Source organism: Mirounga leonina, unplaced genomic scaffold, assembly GCF_011800145.1.
Source record: "Mirounga leonina isolate KUSES-001 unplaced genomic scaffold, KU_Mleo_1.0 Mir_126, whole genome shotgun sequence".
NCBI lineage: Eukaryota > Metazoa > Chordata > Mammalia > Carnivora > Phocidae > Mirounga > Mirounga leonina.
Window position 1 is genome coordinate 15,165,789 of NW_023270314.1, and position 21,343 is coordinate 15,187,131.

At 35.2% G+C, this 21,343-nt stretch overlaps 1 protein-coding gene across 3 annotated transcripts in view; it reads right to left on the bottom strand.

Moving 5' to 3' along the window:
- LEMD3 (LEM domain containing 3) overlaps window positions 1-21,343 on the bottom strand; it is an 80,190-nt gene that overhangs the window by 12,722 nt on the left and 46,125 nt on the right. Inside the window, exons 5-13 of one of the 3 annotated variants that reach the window (XM_035002212.1) lie at window positions 13,694-13,773; window positions 13,463-13,608; window positions 12,422-12,523; window positions 12,212-12,314; window positions 11,361-11,539; window positions 5,704-5,785; window positions 3,640-3,745; window positions 3,469-3,547; window positions 1,114-3,252 (exon numbers count right to left, since the gene is read on the bottom strand). In XM_035002212.1, coding sequence (XP_034858103.1) covers window positions 3,089-3,252; window positions 3,469-3,547; window positions 3,640-3,745; window positions 5,704-5,785; window positions 11,361-11,539; window positions 12,212-12,314; window positions 12,422-12,523; window positions 13,463-13,608; window positions 13,694-13,773 — 1,041 coding nt within the window. In that variant the 3' untranslated portion in view covers window positions 1,114-3,088. Of the gene's footprint in view, window positions 1-1,113; window positions 3,253-3,468; window positions 3,548-3,639; window positions 3,746-4,530; window positions 5,494-5,703; window positions 5,786-11,360; window positions 11,540-12,211; window positions 12,315-12,421; window positions 12,524-13,462; window positions 13,609-13,693; window positions 13,774-21,343 lie in introns of those variants that run through there. The other 2 variants (XM_035002213.1, XM_035002214.1) reach the window with 2 other exon arrangements.

The following is a 21,343-nucleotide window of genomic DNA, read 5'->3' on the forward strand; positions in this document are numbered from 1 at the left end:
AACTAAAATATGGCTCAATTGTTATTTCATCTGCCTTATGTCTTCTCCCTGTATTAAGATGCATAAGGTGGGATGCCTGGTTGGCTCAGTCGGTTAAGCGTCTGCCTTTGGCTCAAGTCATGATCCCAGGGTCCTGGGATCGAGTCCCACATCAGGCTCCTTGCTCACCAGGGAGCCTGCTTCTCCCTCTGCCTGCCTCTATCAAATAAATACAATCTTCAAAAAAAAAAAAAAAAAAAATGCATAAGGTGCCTCTCTGTACTCCTAGAATTTTTTCTCTCACTATATTTTCCACATTTTTTTTTTTTTTTTTTTAATGAGAGACAGAGAGCATGAGAGGGAGGAGGGTCAGAGGGAGAAGCAGATTCCCTGCTGAGCAGGGAGCCCGACGTGGGACTCGATCCTAGCACTCCAGGATCATGACCCGGGCAGAAGGCAGTCGTTTAACCAACTGAGCCACCCAGGCGCCCCCACACTGTCTTTTAACTTATCTGTTCTACGTTCTTCCTCTAAGACTGGGACCATCTTGAGGTTTTGGCCATGTCTTTTCCATCTTTGCATCCCTAACATGTAACAATGCCTGACCTTTGTTAGCAATCAGTGAGAGTCTACCAACTGACTAATCAAGTCTTTTTACTTGATTAAACCATCAAAAATTCTAAACCAATGCTACTCAAAGAGGCTAGCCCATAAACTGTTGGTTTATAATGAGATAAGGAGTTTTGAGCAGAATATGTAAAAGAATGGCTTCCTTTTTTGAGAAAGTCTTGCTATGGAAAAATGTCTAAACTAAACAGTGCTGCTTTAGTGATACAGCTGATTTATAGTCTTGCCCCACTTTGATCCAAACACTTGAGAGTTAGAAAAAGACATTTTCATAAAGAAAAGTAAGATGCGGAGGAATGGATGGTTAAAGTTAACTTTAGGGTCTTCATCCACCTTTATGAGCATATATATATTTACAGATCCCCAAGAAGATTTAAAATAAAGGCACCTACTTTCACTGGTTAAAAAAATAAAGACACAGGGCACTTAAAAAGTTTTAAAAGCCAAGACACATTTAAAAAAACCTAATAAATTTTTAATTAGAATTTTTCCTTTTTTTTTAACAGGACAAGTAACAGATTACATCAAACTTCAGAACTGCTCAAATATCTAGTTATTATACACATTCCCATCTGTCTTGCAGGGAGGGATCTTGGTCGGCTTAACAGTTTCAGGTAAAATAAGCTGCATAATAGTATATATTACAATAATAAATGTACAATGTTTACATGAAATATGTTTTAGAAGCAAAAAAAAAGATGCATCTGCATCAAAAGGCGACCTTTTAAGATGCCACGACTATTTTTTACATTCACTCTTGCAACAGGTCACAAGATGGGGGTCACTAAGCTCAGATAAGTCACTATGATGCACATAAAATACAGAAAGATTGGTTATTTTATATATTATATATATATTTATATTTTCACACTTTAGTATCTGAGACATAAACTGAGAATTTAAAATTTATTCTCTTCAGATAACAAATCATTTTTTATTCTTCATAAACATGGTGCCCACAAAAGCACATAGGTAAGGCACAATAGGGTTTTCTGTTACAGAACAGTGTGCATCATGTTTACTTAACCAGAAAACGTGCATTATCTGTGCAAGTTCATGCTGCAAACCCAACACATATACAATTAAAAAACAAAAAGGAAACTGAGCTTTAAACAAAATCAAAATTGGTACAATTCCAGCTGTTTCACATATTCATTTGGACTGACAAAGATATATCAACAGGTTATAAAAAAAAAAGCCAATTGTTACATTACAAGTAAACTCTGCTCAGCAACTATTTTAATCTGAAATCATAAACAGTAATAAAGCAACTTTACTGAAACAAAGTAAATACCGAGGCACAAAGCGACGGTCACTCGTGCATTTACTATATTGCAAGCTTTCATGACCCAAAATTTCAAATATAATTTTTCAAATACACATTTTGCTGCAACAATATGCCCTGCTTTAAACCTGACTTACAACAGGGGAGCTGACATTTCATTATATTATAAATAGATTGGGAAAATGACTTAATCCCAATAGTACTATGTCATAGTCCTAGTATTTATAATAAATACAGCTTTTCACAAAATACTTTTCCAATATCTGCCAATTGCATCTTTATTGCTCACATAAATTTGAATCCATTACAACTAATATCAGAACTTTCACACAAAATCATACTCAGACATTTTTATATAAAACTTATAAAAGATATTTTAAACTTGTATCTAATACTTCCAGGTGTTTGGCTGTTTGATCTATGTGATAGTACAGCCATATGTATATATGTGTGTGTATATATACACATATACACATACATATATATACACATACACACATATATACACATACATATATACACATCAGATTATGAATAAAATAGGAAGCTTATTTTACTGCTTTAATGCAGACATCCTCACAAAACACGACTACTTTCGCCACCACCAGCATTTATACATATATACAAAAGCCAGTTTAAGTACATGTACATCCACCTACACTTATATGTAACCACTAAACCCAAATTAGTTATCCTGTATTCCAGCTGTAACAAATGAATCTCTTACAAGCAATAGAAACCTAAGGTTAAATTGGGAAATAACAGTTTTACCACATTAGCCTGGTAAGGAACTATGCAGGTGACTGTATACAAAAATTCACAACATTAGTTCACGGGAAATTAGGGAAATACAAGAAGCCTCTTCACCATGCTTTTGTGTGGTTATCCAAACACTCTGTGGTGCAAAAACACAATCACCACATCTGAAAATGCTTAATAAGTCAATGTTCCTCATGCAAAACTTTAAATGCATCAGCTTAACTGAGCTCCAAAAACTGAATGAAACAATTGTTCTGCCTACTCAGCACTGCTGCCTCACTGCTAAGTCCCTTTGGAACCTTAAGATTTCTGGAACATTCAAACAGAGCTGTATTCAATAAAAATATTACATACAAAAAGCATTTAAAAGGAAGACAGGAAGCCAAACAGGAATTTTCCTATTGTAAATACCAGTCCTAGGAGTGGAAGAAAGTCTTTTCAGGAACCTCCTTGAGAATTGGCTAGGCCAGTCCGAAGACGAAGATGAGACATAGAGTTCATATGTTTATCTGATGGCTTCAAGGGAGTATTGCAAGTAAGAGCCTGGGGAAAGCGATGGTGATATCTATCTAGTCGTAAATATTTTACTGTAACCAATTTCCCTGTTGTAAGATAAAAATAGTATTTTAGATCTGTAAAAATGTGCTCAATATTTATAGAAAACAAACTGTGGTAAAAGACATATGAACAAATAAAACAATCTTAAATAATTACTCTAAAAATGCTGACCTAAAATTCTTTAATTTAAAATCTGGTATAGTTTAACAGTAAGCCATAATTTATCATTTTAAAATGTTTGTAATACTCAAACTTCTTACCATCAAACCAAGAGCCATGCAATGCCTTAAAAGCTTTTCCAGCATATTCTGGAGACAGACATTTAACATATACACAACCCTGTGATAATTCAAAAAAAAAAAAAAAGAAACAGTTTTAGTTTAATAGCAACAAATCCAAAATGTAAAATTCAGTAGTAAAAGTTACTTTACCTCACGTGAATTTTTGTCTACTGCAATGTGAACAATGCCATCATTATCACTGCATTTTTCTAAAATTGCTTCTTGAATTGCCAAATGCCACTGATCTCCTATTTCCCTAAAAATTAAGGAAAACAAAAATCAACAACCATACTCCTACTCAAAAGTCTTCACTGTCTCTTATAACATATATATCCTACCAGAAGGGGATAGTTTCAAAACCACATATTGTTAAAACTAGTAGTTAAGTAAATGCTTGTTACTAGCAGATTTAAAAAATATTAGCATTCACAGACCCAGACCTTCTCTCACTTTCCAGTGTAAGAAGGCACAGAGCTGTGCGGTGAAGGATTAGCCTACCACAGCAGAACAAATGTGCTGTCATTTTTATGTCTGAAATCTTATGTACCTATTGTCATTTCTTTTTTTTTTTCTTCCTAGCAAGTGTTAACATTTTAATGAGTTGTAGTGAACTCACAGAAGTTGAGTATTATTGGGGCACCTGTGTGGCTCAGTCAATTAAGTGTCTGCCTTCGGCTCAAGTCATGTTCTCAGGGTCCTGGGATCCAACCCCACGTTAGGCTCCCTGCTCAGTGGGGAACCTGCTTCTCCCTCTCCCTCTGCCTCTCCCCCTGCATGTGTACATGTGTGCGAGAGGCACACGCCCCCCACTCACTGTCTCAAATACAATCTTTTTTAAAAAAAGTAAGTTGAATATTTTTTAAGATTTTTTTTAATTTATTTATTTGAGAGAAAGAGTGAGAGGGAGAGAGCAGAAGCAGAGGGAGAGGGAGAAGCAGACTCCACACTGAGCAGGGAGCCCGACGCGGGGCTCGATCCCAGGATCCTGGGATCATGACCTGAACCCAAAGCAAATGCTTAACCAACTGAGCCACCCAGGCATGCCAAGTATTACTTTTTTTTTAAATGATATTTTCAAATTCCTAAACTTTAGGAAAATTCCTAAACAGTGTATTCTGAGCTTCTCTTTTTCAAAATAATGGAAGAATGATACAGGACAAACATTTTGCACAGAGTCACCTTACTATTATGAGAGCTTTTAAGATTTCCTGCTGCAGCAGTGCGTATTTGTCTTACTTGTGAGATATAGACAGTGGGCCAAAAGGAAAGCGGCTATACTTTAAATCATAAATCTTCATCTTAGGTAACAAAATACTGGGCTGGCACTGATTTCCTAATCCCTAAGGTATGGGGTAAGCTGCCCAACAGAGGGATCACCGCACTGCTAAGTGCTTCTATCTATGCAAAATGGAGAGGGTTGTGTACGTATACTAACAGGGCTTCCCCACATTTCCAATTTTGTTGTCACTTATTTGCAATCTCGTATCAACTATTTTTTGAAATAAATGAGTTATTAAATGAGACTTACGGGTATTTTATACATAATACAGTTTCCCCTGTCAGGATTTTTTTTTTTACAAAACAGAATCTGACCTGTCATATCACTGAACAAATAAGCAGTTACCTCTAGGAAGCAAATTCTAAAAATTATTACAGCTTATATATGAAATATTAGAGATTCTAAGGCAGTAACTTTTGCCAGTGCTAATCTCTGGATGCATGTGCTGCTATAATCATAAAGAAATTTTCTCAAATATTAAATGAAAAGTTTCTCAAATATTGCATGGACAAACAGGACTTACAGAAAGTGTGTACATCTTTGCAGAGAATTTTTTACAATTAGAGACTGGAAGTTTAAAAATAGCAGGTATTTTTACCTATATTGCCTACTGAGGCAAGAATGTTGGCAGAAGAGACTTATACACTTAATAAAGGGTACTGTTTATCACCATGTGTATCATTAACTTGACTCCAGCATTTATCTGCTATGGGGATTCACAGTACCTACAAAGATTTGTAGAAGTTTAACAAATTATTATACATCCGGGTCTTTTGGCCAAACTTTTGCTTTAAATTTAACAAAAGAGGAAGAAAAGGAAAACATAACATTTCTTTAGAGATTCAAAAGTAAGAGACTGTTCAATTACAGACAGCATTTTAAGAATATTCCAAATATTCCAAATAAAAATTACATATACCTCTGATAATACTTACATAACTGGGTCAAACATATTTCGAATCTTTAGACATGGTGTCAAGCTATTTGGCGGTGAATTTCTTCTATCTAAATGAAATGCTACAAAAAACAAATCAGTTTTACTATTTGTCACTGTTCCATTTTGTTGAAAGGTATTCAGTCACTTTTTTCAAAAAATATTCATCGCATGCTTTTACTGGGACCCAGACCCCTGGAAGTTAAGGTACATCAGAGAAATACAATCATTGCTCTCACAGAGTCTGCAGTTTAGTGGGTGAGAGAGTTGAGAAACAGTGTCAAAAAAACAGAGAGACAAACAAAAAACCCGTAATTACGGTAAATCTTAAGAAAGAAGAATACAGGAAGCTGTGAAAGTAACTTAAGGTAGTCTGGAAGTATCAGATAACACTTCACTGAGGAAGTGAAATTTATGCTGGGATCTAAAGAATAAAGAATAAATAAAAGGCAGAGTAAAAAGCAAATGTGCCAGCTTATATACAGTCCCTAAGACAAGAGGAGCTCAGTGTAATCAAGTAAACTAAAGTGTAGTCAACTAAAAGATAGCCACTGTGGCTAGAGTGGGAAAACAGAAAGATAGACCTTAAGAGACAGAAGTCAGATTATTGAGGACCATGCAGATCACATTAAAGTGTTTAACATTACCATAAGAGCAATAGAAAGCCACTCCAAGTTTTTTTTGTAAAGAGAGTAATAATTTTATGAGATCTGTCTTTTAAAAATTATCATTTTTTAAAACAGACTGTTAAGAATCGATTAAACAGAAACAAGTGAATGCAAGGGAACCAGTTAGAGGGTTATTATAGTTGTCTAAGAGATGATACTAATGTGGATGATATAGGCTAGCAATGCTGATGGAAGTGGATAGAATCCAGGACAAATGGAGTAGATTTGACATGACTTATTTAAAAGACTATACATGAAGGTAAGGAAGAGATTAAGGATAACTCCTGGGCTTATGACGGAACCAACTGAGAAGGGGTATCATTAATTAAACAGGAACACTGGGGGGAGGGGAGGTCCATTTGGCAAGAGAAGATACTAAATTCATGCACATGCTGAATTTGTGGTGTCCATATCCTAGTAGACAAGTATACAGGTGGGCATAAAAATCTGAAAACCAGAGGACTTAATTCAAGAAATGAATTTGGGAGTTATCAATATATCTATGGTAAACGAAGTCACAGCATGAGATCATCTATAGGTAGAAGGAAGACAGGTAGAATGAGAAAAGAAGATGGCCTTGAGAAACTCCCAACCCTTAAAGGTCCAGGAAAAGAAGAAAATCCAGAAAAGATTGAAGAAATGGTCAATGTAGCAAGAAAACTAGAAAAAAAGTGGCATCCCCAAAGCCAAAAGAAGAAAGTTTTAAAGCAGGCTCAATTGTTAACACTGCTAAGTAAAATAAGGACAGAAAAAAAAAATGTCCACTTGGTTTAGCAATATGGATGTCTGAGAGCTGTTTCCTTGGAATGAGGGGGATGGAAAATAGATTGGAGTCAGCTGAAGAATAAAATGAGAGGTGAAAAAGTAAAAACAATGAGTACAGTAAACTGTTTAATGCTATTTGGCTATAAAAAGGAAGAGAGAGACAGAGTGATAGCTAAAGAACAATATACACTCCAACAGTGTGTTTTATTTTTTTTTTTAAAGATTTTATTTATTTATTTGAGAGAGAGAGAGCACAAGCAGGGGAAGGGGAGAGGGAGAAGCAGGCTCCCCACTGAGCAGGGAGCCCAATGCACAGCTTGATCTCAGGACCCCAGTATCATGACCTGAGCTGAAGGCAGACACTTAACCAACTGAGCCACCCAGGCACCCCTCCTACAAACATGTTTTAAAGATAAGAAAAACTATACAGCATGTTTAAATGCTGATGAAAAGATCCAGTAGAAGCAGGGGATTTAGAACACAGTAGGAGAAGATATTTGAGAAGATGAGGGAATGGGATCCAGAGGACTTACATCCCATTCCCTATGGAGGGAAGGGCTCAGGTCTTTGGTTAAGTGAGAAAACTCCTCAAATGCAATAGGAAGTGAGGGTGAGTGTCGATTCTGGCAATTTTATGGATATGGTGGTGGAAATTTGAGGCAGATACAATCTGTCTGCTTCTATTCAAGTCATCAACTGAGAATTATGAGAGAGAAGGGCAAAGGTTTGAAAAGATGGAAAGAAATCTAAAATTGTTACTGAGTAGGAAAGTGAAGTGACTGGTAAAATATAAGAACATGAAAGTCAGGTAGCACTGAGGGCCTAATTGAGGTTGATTACTTATGTCGTACCAGTCTGCAGAACTGTATGACTTTCTCCTGCTATGCTCAGCTCCCCACACATAGACAAAATAGTTTCATCCTTGGTTGGAATTTGCCAGGCTAAGATGAAGGATAGATAATGACTTACAGGTACCAGCAAGAAAAGGACTGGAGAGATGGGTTATGGAAATTAAGATGGACAGGAAAAGAAATAAAGATAGGAGGAAGACTGAAAAACTAGAAAAAGTAGGTACATGGAAGAACTGGAGAGTCTGGGGATTCCTAAAAAAAAGCAAATATATAAAGCAGGAAAGTTTAAAGGATAAGTTAACGGCTCAGAGTATACCAATGGGTTTAACGAGTGACAGGGATTAAGGAGTGCACTTGTGATGAGCACCGGGTGTTGTATGTTAACTGGAATTTAAATAAAGACTTGGAAGGGAAAAAATATAAAGACCTGAATGTATCAATTAAAGATTTCAGAAGTATCTAGTGAAAAAAAATTGTCTGGGTTGTGAATGTCCTAACTGTGCCTGATACAGGGTGGGGAATGGCCACTAGATATGAAAAATCTTTGACAAACCCCAGATCAAGAAAGTCTGTGAACCACTAGTACTACTCAGACTTCTCTGGCAGTGTACAGACTGTGTTCTTAGATGACCTTTTAGTTGCAGGCAATCTGAGTTCCTTGAAATTCCAATATTGGCCAGAAGAAATGAACCAGAGAAAATGGAAGCATTAATACCATCTTATCCTAGCCTAGACCCAAGTTTCCACAAAATAATGGATCTGGGAGAAGTTATTCCTGGCTAATTCTAATCACAAAGTAGTTGTGAAGATCAAACCGATTTTTAAGATACATACTTCGTCTCCCCAACTAAACTGTAATCACCTCCTGGTACAAGCAAAGAGACAGTGGTTACTGAATGATGATACATTTCAAATACCTCCGGAACTATGTTTGGATCCTTCAAATGAATACTGTTTATTCTGAAGACTACAACTGTCAGAAACATAAATAATTCTCCCCAGCAGGTATGGTTTGATTTTTAACTGGTGCTTTAAAATACCATTAGAGATACTAATGCTATATAAGAATGCAATTTATACTTAACTATCCTTCAGAAAATGAACTAAAAATTCAATATGGTTGATTATTTAACAATTACTTGGAAAAAATACTATTAAGTGACAACAGCTTGTAGTGGGAGTGAATTCAAGACTACTATAATTACCAACCCTCCAGCCATGTACCTTTTAATTAAACCACTGTTATTTATAAGAGGATAAACATTAAGCCTGTTAATAAGTTAAACTATCTTTTTACATAAACCACCCCAACCCCCCACTATACAGCCATATTTACAGCACAACATTTGTGTTCGGATACATTTAAATGAAAGTAAAACTCAGTTTATGTATTAATATTTTTTACAAGCAAAGTCAATCAATTATATTTAGATAGACTATACATTTAATGGCATAAAATGTAAGTAGTATTAGAACTAAATTCTCTCTATATTAGGGCTATATGTTCTAAATGAGGCAATTTAGATAATTATCATCAAGAAATATTCCACCAACTTCTCATTATTCAGCTCCTGTAACAAATTCTTTTATGATCAAACTCTTAAAAGAACTCAGATCTCTCTTGCTAGGAGTCTACAGACTTTTACCATTACAACCTACCAAAAACTTGAATTGGTATACTTCAAGCAAATGGCTACTGGGTTCTACCTCAGGATTTTCTGCCTTCAGGATAACATAATCTCAGCCACTATATTTTTTTCAATTTACTAAGAAATAGGTGTCTTCTTTTACTCTAAATTCCTTTCTAGGTTCAGTAACTAATTCACCGTAACTTTTTTTTTTATCAAAGACTCAAGTAAAGGGAGATTGATTTTATAATTCTTCAGATCGTGCATTTAGAAGTATTCAAATTAAGATAGCTCAGTACTTGGCATATAGTTTGTAAACATTTACTATACTGGAACCTTAGTGAAACAAAGTTGCAGGACATTTCAGAACTATCAATTCATGTTGAGTTTTACAACTATTATAACTGACCTAAAATTGTCTTATATCATACTTACATAGTCTTTTCCTATCTAAAGAAAATGATAAAATGAAAATAATAGTCTGAGGTTTTAAATTCTAGATATAGAGCATCCAATTTCACACACTTAGAGTCTGTCATCCCCCCTACTAATTTATAAGAACAACTTGGATTACCTAGGTCAAGAAATTGTCTTTGGATTCATCTTGAAAACCTCACATTTTAAAAATAAGACAACTACAATGATAAAAAAAATCCTATGACTAAAATAATGGCCTTTTCTAGAACTTCATATTTATACATGAGCACCGATTGCTAGCTATATAAAGAAATTAAGCTGAGAATCCACAACTATTCCAATCAGGCACTAAGGTAATCAGATCTGATTGGCTTTGCATTCTGTTTTCCTTTCATAAGACCCTTCTGCAGACACCTTTTAAAACAAAAAGTTTAATGTTTAGTGTCATCTTTGGCATCATCAAAGCATCATCTTTATGCCATGATTACTGAAGACTTATTATTCAAGCTCTTTTGAAAGTGAAAATTAGAGAAGAAAGGCAGTGATTGGATTTTACGTTTTTGCAATTTCAAAACAATTTACTTAACTTTCTCATAAATACTGTGTTTAGCAAACATTGACAAATATGCTTTTATTCAACAAGATTTAAAGAAACTCAACTCACTACTAGGTCTGAAATGCACATTAAACTAACTGCAAGATTTAATTTTGCAATTAACCATACAAGAGATTCAAGTGAGGTTAACAGTTACCACTAGTAGAGGTTTCAGGACCTAAAGCAACCAATCACCAAGCCCTCCTATATACTTACATATACCTGTTAATGCAACCATGCAAGCATTGAGAAAAATATGGAAAGATAGCCACAAAAACTACTTGGCACAGGGGATATGCAGGTGGATGGGTGTTAATGAAAAAGAGGCAAGCAAGCAAAAATGGGAAAAAAGAGCAGTTAAAAAGTTATGTTCCACTTTTATATGTTTTATATATATGTAAAACAGAAATTATGTCTTATTTACATAAAAACTAGGGGAAAAGAATGCAGTTAAATACTAAGTAGCTTTAAGTGAAAAAGGAAAATATCAAAGTAATGTATGTAGTGTTCTATTATGGTAAAGACAAACCATTATGTTCATATTTGAAAGGAGAAAAGTGGAAGGATATATAAGAAGCTAACATTAATTCCTTCTATGGGATGGAACTGCAAAGGGAGTTTTGCCTTCATATCTTTCAACAGTACTATTTTACTTTAAACATGTAAGACTTTCACAATTGAAAAAAATTTTTTAAATACCATGTTTATTTTTGTTGTTGCTTAAAAATACATACCTTGACCTTGCCATACTTTAGAAGGTATTACTAATATTTTGTCACAGGAGGCAGAAGGCTGGATCCACCGCCAAACTAGAAAATCCGCACCACCTATTCTTCGTGTCTCTGTGCGAACTCTAGACTCATTAGCAGCAAGAAAGTCAACAGCTCTATCCCAGACTTTCTTCATTTTTTTCCTATCATGTGAACAAAATGACAAATTTACTATCATCTTGGCTTGTCATCTTTCTCAAGTATTAGTAAGTGAAGGCAATGGTTATTATTAATTCTGGTTTTTCTTATCCCTGCCTATGAAGTTTTTTCAAAAAAGATTTAGATGCCTGAAGCTCACCTCAGATTTACTGAATTTCCTTCTCCAGAGGTGGAGCATAATCATCAGTAAATTTTTCCCCCCAAACTCCACCACTGATTCTGAGGTGTTGCTATGGTGAAGAATGCTGTGTTAGGATATGGAATCATCTTTCATTTTTAAGAAGTTATTATTTAGTACTTTTATTTAAAAAGCTTCATTAACAAAAAAATATTTAAGGCATTATTAGTAAAACATCACTGGCTATTGTCTGCCTCTGTTTCTTTATTAAGATGAAATTAAAGGAAATAAGGTGAAGATTGATAAGAATAAAAAATGTATAAAAGTGATGATTTAGAAATCTAGCTGTCTATTATGCCACTCAAAATCAGGAGAATAGAAGGGAATTTAGAAAGAAAGGAGAGTTTAAAGTACAAAAGTAAAGTCTGTACAGTAAAACTGGTCTACTTGAGAACGGAACAACTCTCAATATAATCTTCATAACTTCAGAAGATACCAACGTTCTGATCTACTTCAACTCACAATACTTTGAACGTACTTGTCATGAGGTTGTATTAAGGAATCTTGTACATGTGGAATAGGCATGTAAGGTTGTAAGTCTTTATTTTCCTGGCAAGCTTCGTTATGACTTCGTAAAACATCTGAAAATACAACAAATTTAAAATGAATCAATCACTGGACATCATGCTGTAATTTATCACATAATAACTATTCTAGAAATAGTTTAGATTTTTACAAATACTTATACCTATAATCTTCACCACCATATCATACATCTGCCTTGTTTCCTCTTCTTCTTTTGTCCAGCGATATTTCATATAACGCAGAACGACACAAACCATCACTACACCTGCAATATTTATATATTTTGTGTTTTAAAAATTGTGCTCAGTGACATTCAATAACATTCACTGCAATCTGAAGTTATTGGTATAGTTGTTAAATCTGATATTAGCAAAAAAAGAGAAATCTTATGACCGTTTCCACAGTGATTATTTTAACTGTCATAATGAGATAATGGAATAAGCCTTCAAACAGTGGGCTGAATTACCTACATAATTACAACTACATAGAACAATTTAGTATTAAACATTTTCCAGAGTTTCACTTAATCTCTCTAGAAAAACCATTTCTTTCATGATGTTGACAACTGAACATTTAAATTCTTTTATTTTTTTAAAAACAACAGAACTATGTTTCACAAACGTTTTCCTTTGCCACATTAAACTATTAGAAAAGTGAGTTTCCTAAACTGTAAATTTAGGAAAACTGTAGACTGTAAATGTACTACACTTTAGGAAAATTATTTTTAAAAGACTTGAACAAAGAAAAAATTATCTCCTAAATTCCTATAATCAATCAAAATAGTCACACAAAATCCAGGAATCCAAATGAAAATTTCAATGCAGGTAAATTATATTTTTTAAATTAAAAATAATTTTAATGAACTTAATTTGTATTTTATCATTAAAAATAAGCTTAATTTTTCTATTTTCCTGTTCTATTTTCAAAGGCACACTTTATGTCTTTTTCTATGACATTCTTAGGACAAAGTTTTATTCCATCTCCCTTTATAAACTGTTTTCTAAGCCTTTAGATTAATACTGACATTATTAAAAACAAAAAACAAAAAACGAACTTCAATATTATTCTACCTAGTGAAGACTTCTGGATATGATTTATAATGGCAGCTATCACAGAAGTAAATTCTCAACCCTGGCATTTGATAAAATACAGATACAAAAATTCTAGACTATCATGTATCTTCTTTCTCATCCCCAAAACTTACCTAAGCATAACAACAATAACCTGTGGGTGACAGTAATAAAAGCACGTCGAAAACGACACCAGAAAGACATCTGTGGTCTTGTGGACTGTAAAAACTGCACATCGGTTATATTTGTCAATTGTTCCTCAGGGCCATAACCAACACACCTAGTTAAAAATAATTAAGGAGACCTTAGAGTCAAAACCACTTCTTATACTACAAAATGGTCAAAGTGGAAATTAAATCCCTTACCTTATTCCAACATCTTTTCCATTTTCTAAAATCCACTTCAATGAAATATTAAATATATCTTCATATTCAGGGCCTAAATCCTAACAAGAAAAATGGAGAAAATAACTACTCTTAATTCACACTCATTTGACTCTATCTGTAAGCTATACTATAAATACCATACTTTTATCTTTATATAACACTTGAAACTGTATTACATAACAAAAATGTATTATTCATTATAGAAAAACAAAAGGAGGAAAAAAAGTCACAATTTCCCCATCTTCCTAAGATAAGCACGGTTACTATTTTGTTATGTTTTCTTTTTGGTTCTTTTACAGCTACAGATTTGGAGGATTTTTTAAAAATATAATTTGTCTTTTAAGTATCACTGTGATAAAAGTGAATTAGCTAATTTTTTTTTTTTTTATGGAACCCTATTTTTAAATGAACAAATGGCAAACTATTCATACTTGGCTGTTTCACTGACATTTTCTCAACAAGTGAATGAAGCAAGCATGTCACCTCAAGAAAAACAGCTGACTTTGTTACCAATGATAACATTCAAGCTTTCAAGTAAAATAGTAAAAGTAAAATTTGGAAAAAGTTGCATCTATTACCATGAGCTTGACAACTTTACAATACTTGAAAACCTTTGCAATGAGACTGGTGTGATATTGAAGAATTAAAGATATCAATCTTGAAATGTGTCAACATTGGGAAGATTTGCATAAATAGCAAACCAGTATTTTCCAAATGAACCATGCATTAGTTATAAAATCTTGCATAGGTAAAAGATCTATTCTACGTGTAAAACAAAGGACTTTAGAGAAAGAATGTACAAAAATCACTGATACGGTTTCAAATTGCACATTGCAAACAATCTTGAAGAAACTACCTCTCAGACTTTTGGTACAGTATCAGTGAAGAATACCTACAATTATCTGAAAAGAGTATTAAAATACTTTTTCCTGTTTTGACTACGTATCTGTAAGAGGCTAGATTTTTCTTGATGTACTTCAACCAAAACATCGAAGCAAATTGAATACAGAAGTACATAGGAAAATCCAGTTGTTTTTTATTAACCTACATATTAAAGATTAAAAGATTTGTACAAATGTAAAACAATGCCATCTCTCATGAAATGTTTTTATTTTGGAAAATAGTTATTTTTCATAAAAATACTTTGTTAACATGTAATAAGTTCATTATTCTTTAAACAAATAATATAAAATTTGATTAAATTTCTAGTAAGGTAAATATATATATCTAAATTTATCTATCTCCCACAAACAAAGGCCATTTAGGGTCCTCAGGACTGCAAAAGGGTCCTGAAACCATAAAGTTTAAGAACTGCTGTGCATAGGTAAATTATGTATTTTTTAATCAAAATATTAAAAATAAAAGTGGTATCCCATTTTGTATATACTGTTTATTCCACTTGCTTTTATCACAATATGAAGTACTGTGTCAATGTCAATAAACATGGAACAACCTATTTTCCAGGAAATCTGTGTTTCTAGTGTATGGCTGGTTATTTTATACTTTAGTCAACCTTTTATTCATGAATGTTTAGAGTATTACCAATTATTTCAATATATCAAATAATACTGTAATAAATACTCTTAAAATTTTTTCCATTCAAAAAATATTTATTGGGGCACCTGGGTGGCTCAGTCGTTAAGTGTCTGCCTTCAGCTCAGGTCATCATCTTAGGGTCCTGGGATGGAGCCCCACCACATCGGGCTCCAGCCCCACACTGGGCTCCCTGCTCAGCGGGAAGCCTGCTTCTCCTTCTCCCACTCCCCTGCTTGTGTTCCCTCTCTCACTGTGTCTGTCAAATAAATAGATAAAATCTTAAAAAAAAAAAAATTTACTAAGGGTCTAATATGTGCCAGGTACTACTTTAGGACCTAGAGATGTAGCACTAAGCAAAACCATCAAAATTCCCTGTGTTCATGGAGCTTATCTTCTCTTCAATATTTACTTTTTTAAGTGCAAAAAATGAATTTCTAAAAGTAGCAGTAAGACGTCATTTTTTTTCACTTTTTTAAATTAATTAATTTATTTTTTTATTCTTATGTTAATCCCCATACATTACATCATTAGTTTTAGATGAAGTGTTCCATGATTCAATGTTTGTGCATAACACCCAGTGCTCCATGCAGAATGTGCCCTCCTCAATACCCACCACCAGGCTAACCCATCCTCCCACCCCCCTCCCCTCTAGAACCCTCAGTTTGTTTTTCAGAGTCCATCGTCTCTCATGGTTCGTCTACCCCTCCGATTTCCCCCGCTTCATTCTACCCCTCCCACTACCTTCTTCTTTTTTTTTCCTTAACATATATTGCATTATTTGTTTCAGAGGTACAGATCTGAGATTCAACAGTCTTACACAATTCACAGCGCTTACCAGAGCACATATCCTCCCCAGTGTCTATCACCCAGTCACCCCATCCCTCCCACCCCACCCCCAACTCCAGCAACCCTCAGTTTGTTTCCTGCAATTAAGAATTCCTCGTATCAGTGAGATCATATGATACATGTCTTTCTCTGTTTGACTTATTTCACTCAACATAATACCCTCCAGTTCCATCCACGTCGTTGCAAATGGCAAGATCTCATTCCTTTTGATGGCTGCATAATATTCCATTGTATATATATACCACATCTTCTTTATCCATTCATCTGAGTAAGACATCATTTTTTAAAACTCCTTTAAGGGGCCTGGGTGGCTCAGTGGATTGTGTCTGAATCTTGATTTCAGCTCAGGTCATGATCTCAGAGTAGTGAGATCAAGCCCCATGTTGGGCTCTGCACTGGGAGTGAAGCCTGCTTAAGATTCTCTCTCCCTCTGACCCTCCCCTTCTCTCTCTTAAAAAAAAAAAAAAAAAAAATTTGTAAATAATAGCTATTGTGTTTTATCAACATTTTCTTCAATAGCAGTGGAAATTGAAGTTTTTCATTTGATCAGTACAATTTATTTCCTAGTATGGAACCGGCAAGTTTTTTTTTTTTACTATATCAAATTTGAAAGGGTCATTCTTCTCCAGTGCCCATGGAACATTCTCCAGAACAGATCACATCCTAGGTCACAAATCACGTCTCAACCAGTACCAAAAGACTGGGATCATTCCCTGCATATTTTCAGACCACAATGCTTTGAAACTAGAACTCAATCACAAGAGGAAGTCGGAAAGAACTCAAATACATGGAGGCTAAAGAGCATCCTACTAAAGAATGAATGGGTCCAACCAGGAAATTAAAGAAGAATTAAAAAAATTCACGGAAACAAATGAAAATGAAAACACAACTGTTCAAAATCTTTGGGATGCAGCAAAGGCAGTCCTAAGAGGAAAGTATATAACAATACAAGCCTTTCTCAAGAAACAAGAAAGGTCTCAAATACAACCTAACCCTACACCTAAAGGAGCTGGAGAAAGAACAGCAAATAAAGCCTAAACCCAGCAGGAGATCAGAGCAGAAATCAATGAAATAGGAACCAAAGAACAGTAGAACAGATCAATGAAACTAGGAGCTGGTTCTTTCAAAGAATTAATAAGATTGATAAATCCTTGGCCAGACTTATCAAAAAGAAAAATGACCCAAATAAATAAAATCATGAATGAAAGAGGAGAGATCACAACCAACACCAAAGAAATACAAACGATTGTAAGAACATACTATGAACAACTATATGTCAGCAAATTAGATAATCTGGAAGAAATGGATGCATTCCAAGAGATGTACAAACTACCAAAACTGAACCAGGAAGAAATAGAAAACCTAAACAGACCTATAACCACTAAAGAAATTGAAGCAGTAATCAAAAATCTCCCAAAAAACAAAAGCCCAGGGCCAGATGGCTTCCCAGGGGAATTCTATCAAACATTTAAAGAAAAATTAATACCTATTTTTCTGAAACCGTTCCAAAAAATAGAAATGTAAGGAAAACTTCCAGACTCATTTTATAAGGCCAGCATTACCTTGATCCCAAAATCAGACAAAGACCCCATCAAAAAGGAGAATTACACACCAATATCCCTGATGAACATGGATGCAAAAATTCTCACCAAAATACTAGCCAATAGGATCCAACAGTACATTAAAAGGATTATTCACCACAACCAAGTGGAATTTATTCCTGGGCTGCAAGGTTGGTTCAACTCCACAAATCAATGTGATACATTAATAAAAAAAAAAGAATAAGAAAAAGAACCATATGATCCTCTCAATAGATGCAGAAAAAGCATCTGACAAAGTACAGCATCCTTTCTTGATCAAAACTCTTCAGAGTGTAGGGATAGAGGGTACAAACCTCAATATCACAAAAGCCATCTATGAAAAACCTACAGCAAATATCATTCTCAATGGGGAAAAACTGAGAGCTTTCCCCCTAAGGTCAGGAACACGGCAGGGATGTCCACTATCACCACTGCTATTCAACATAGTACTAGAAGTCCTAGCCACAGCAATCAGACAACAAAAAGAAATCAAAGGCATCCAAATCGGCAAAGAAGAAGTCAAACTCTCACTCTTTGCAGATGATATGATACTTTATGTGGAAAACCCCAAAGACTCCACACCAAAACTGCTAGAACTCATACAGGAATTCAGTAAAGTGCCAGGATATAAAATCAATGCACAGAAATCAGTGGCATTCCTATACACCAATAACAAGACAGAAGAAAGAGAAATTAAGGAGTCGATCCTATTTACAATTGCACCCAAAACCATAAGATACCTAGGAATAAATCTAACCAAAGAGGCACAGAATCTGTACTCAGAAAACTATAAAATACTCATGAAAGAAATTGAGGAAGACACAAAAAAATGGAAAAACACTCCATGCTCATGGACTGGAAGAACAAATACTGTGAAGATGTCAATGCTACCTACAGCAATCTAAACATGTAATGCAATCCCTATCAAAATACCATCAACTTTTTTCAAAGAAATGGAACAAATAATCCTAAGATTTGTATGGAACCAGAAAAGACCCCAAATAGCCAGAGGAATGTTGAAAAAGAAAAGCAAAGCTGGCGGCATCACAATTCCAGACTTCAAGCTCTATTACAAAGCCGTAATCATCAAGACAGTATGGTACTGGCACAAAAACAGACACATAGATCAATGGAACAGAACAGAGAGCCTAGAAATGGACCCTCAACTCTACGGTCAACTAATCTTCGACAAAGCAGGAAAGAATGTCTAATGGAAAAAAGACAGTCTCTTCAACAAATGGTGCTGGGAAAACTGGACAGTCACATGCAGAAGAATGAAACTGGACCATTTCCTTACACCACACACAAAAATAGACTCAAAATGGATGAAAGACCTAAATGTGAGACAGGAATCCATCAAAATCCTAGAGGAGAACACAGGCAGCAATCTCTTCAACCTCAGCCGCAGCAACTTCTTCCTAGAAACATTGCCAAAGGCAAGGGAAGCAAGGGCAAAAATGAACTATTGGGACTTCATCAAGATAAAAAGCTTTTGCACAGCAAAGGAAACAGTCAACAAAACCAAAAGACAAATGACAGAATGGGAGAAGATATTTGCAAATGATATATCAGATAAAGGGCTAGTATCTAAAATCTATAAAGAACTTATCAGACTCCCAAAGAACAAATAATCCAATCAAGAAATGGGCAGAAGACACAAACAGACATTTTTCCAAAGAAGACATCCAAATGGCCAACAGACACATGAAAAAGTGCTCAACATTGCTCGGCATCAGGGAAATCCAAATCAAAACCTCAATGAGGTACCACCTCACCCGAGTCAGAATGGCTAAAATGAGTATGTCAGGAAATGACAGATGTTGGCAAGGATGCAGAGAAAGGGGAACCCTCCTACACTGTTGGTGGGGATGCAAGCTGGTGCAGCCACTCTGGAAAACAGTCTGGAGGTTCCTCAAAAAGTTGAAAATAGAGCTACCCTATGACCCAACAATTGCACTACAGGGTATTTACCCCAAAGATACAAATGTAGTGATCCGAAAGGGTACATGCACCCCAATGTTTATAGCAGCAATGTCCACAATAGCCAAACTATGGAAAGAGCCAAGACGTCATTTTTAAAAACTCCTTTAAGGGGCCTGGGTGGCTCAGTGGATTGTGTCTGAATCTTGATTTCAGCTCAGGTCATGATCTCAGAGTAGTGAGAATGGATAAAGAAAATGTGGTATATATATACAATGGAATATTATGCAGCCATCAAGAAAAACAAAATCTTGCCATTTGCAACAATATGGATGGAACTAGAGGGTATTAAGCTAAGCGAAATAACTCAATCGGAGAAAGACAAGTATCTCAATCAGGGAAAGACATGTATCATATGATCTCACTGATATGAGGAATTCTTAATCTCAGGAAACAAACTGAGGGTTGCTGGAGTGGTGAGGGATGGGAGGGATGGGGTGGCTAGGTGACAGACACTGGGGAGGGTATGTGCTATGATCAGCACTGTGAATTGTGTAAGACTGATGAATCACAGACCTGTACCTCTGAAACAAATAATACATTATATGTTAAAAAAAAAAATAAATAGTAGGAAGGGAAAAATGAAGGGGGGAATCGGAGGGGGAGACAAACTATGAGAGAGGGTTCTAGAAGGGAGGAGGGGTGGGGGGATGTGTTAGCCTGATGATGGGTATTAAAGAACGTACGTACTGAATGGAGCACTGGGGTTATATGCAAACAATGCATCATGGAACACTACATCAAAAAAATACATAAATAAATAGGGAAAAAAAGAAAAAAATCTGAAAGTGTAAGAAGTTTTATGAAGCAAAATTAATCTTGCTAGGCATCATTATTTCTGTGTAACTACCACTAGGATGTTTAGATGGTAAAGAGAACTATATACTGTTATCTTACAAAAAAAAAAAAAGTGTGGTCTTCCATCATTATTTTTAGTATCAAAAAACTTGTAGCCAATATAAGTATTTAATAACTGACAAATGGTTTATACATGAGATCATTTCAAGGAAATACTATGCATTTAGAAATGATCATGAGAGGGATGCCTGGGTGGCTCAGTCGGTTAAGCATCTGCCGTTGGCTCAGGTCATGATCCCAGGGGCCTGGGATCCAGTCCCCCATCAGGCTCCGTGCACAGCAGGGAGCCTGCTTCTCCCTCTGCTGCTCCCCCTGCTTGTGCGCTCTCTCTCTCTGACAAATAAATAAAATCTTTAACAAAAAAAAGAAAAGGAAATGATCATGAGAGCTAAATAGCTGTATGCTTAGAAAAGTAAAACAATATGTAATTTATATATAACCATAAAAATTTGCACTTATGAATGACTAAAAATTTTCTTTTAAGATTTTACTTACTTGAGAGAGAGAGAGCGACAGCATAGAGGGAGAGGGGCTCAAAGTCCTAGAACCTAGCTTGACATGAGTCCACAGCCCCTGTTCTCCCCGCTGAGCAGAGAACCCAATGCGGGGCTCGATTCCAGGACCACGAGATAATAACCTGAGTTCAAGACAGACACTTAACCGACTGAGCCACCCAGGTGCTCCGTGACAAAAAAACCTTTTTAAGGGATTTTGTTTAAGCTTTAACATTGCTTTAAAATGTTATGCAATAAAAGTATACAAGAATAATTTCAGGCAATTATGGTTTTGTTATAAAAACGCTATCAGAAATCATTTTGTGTATAACAAA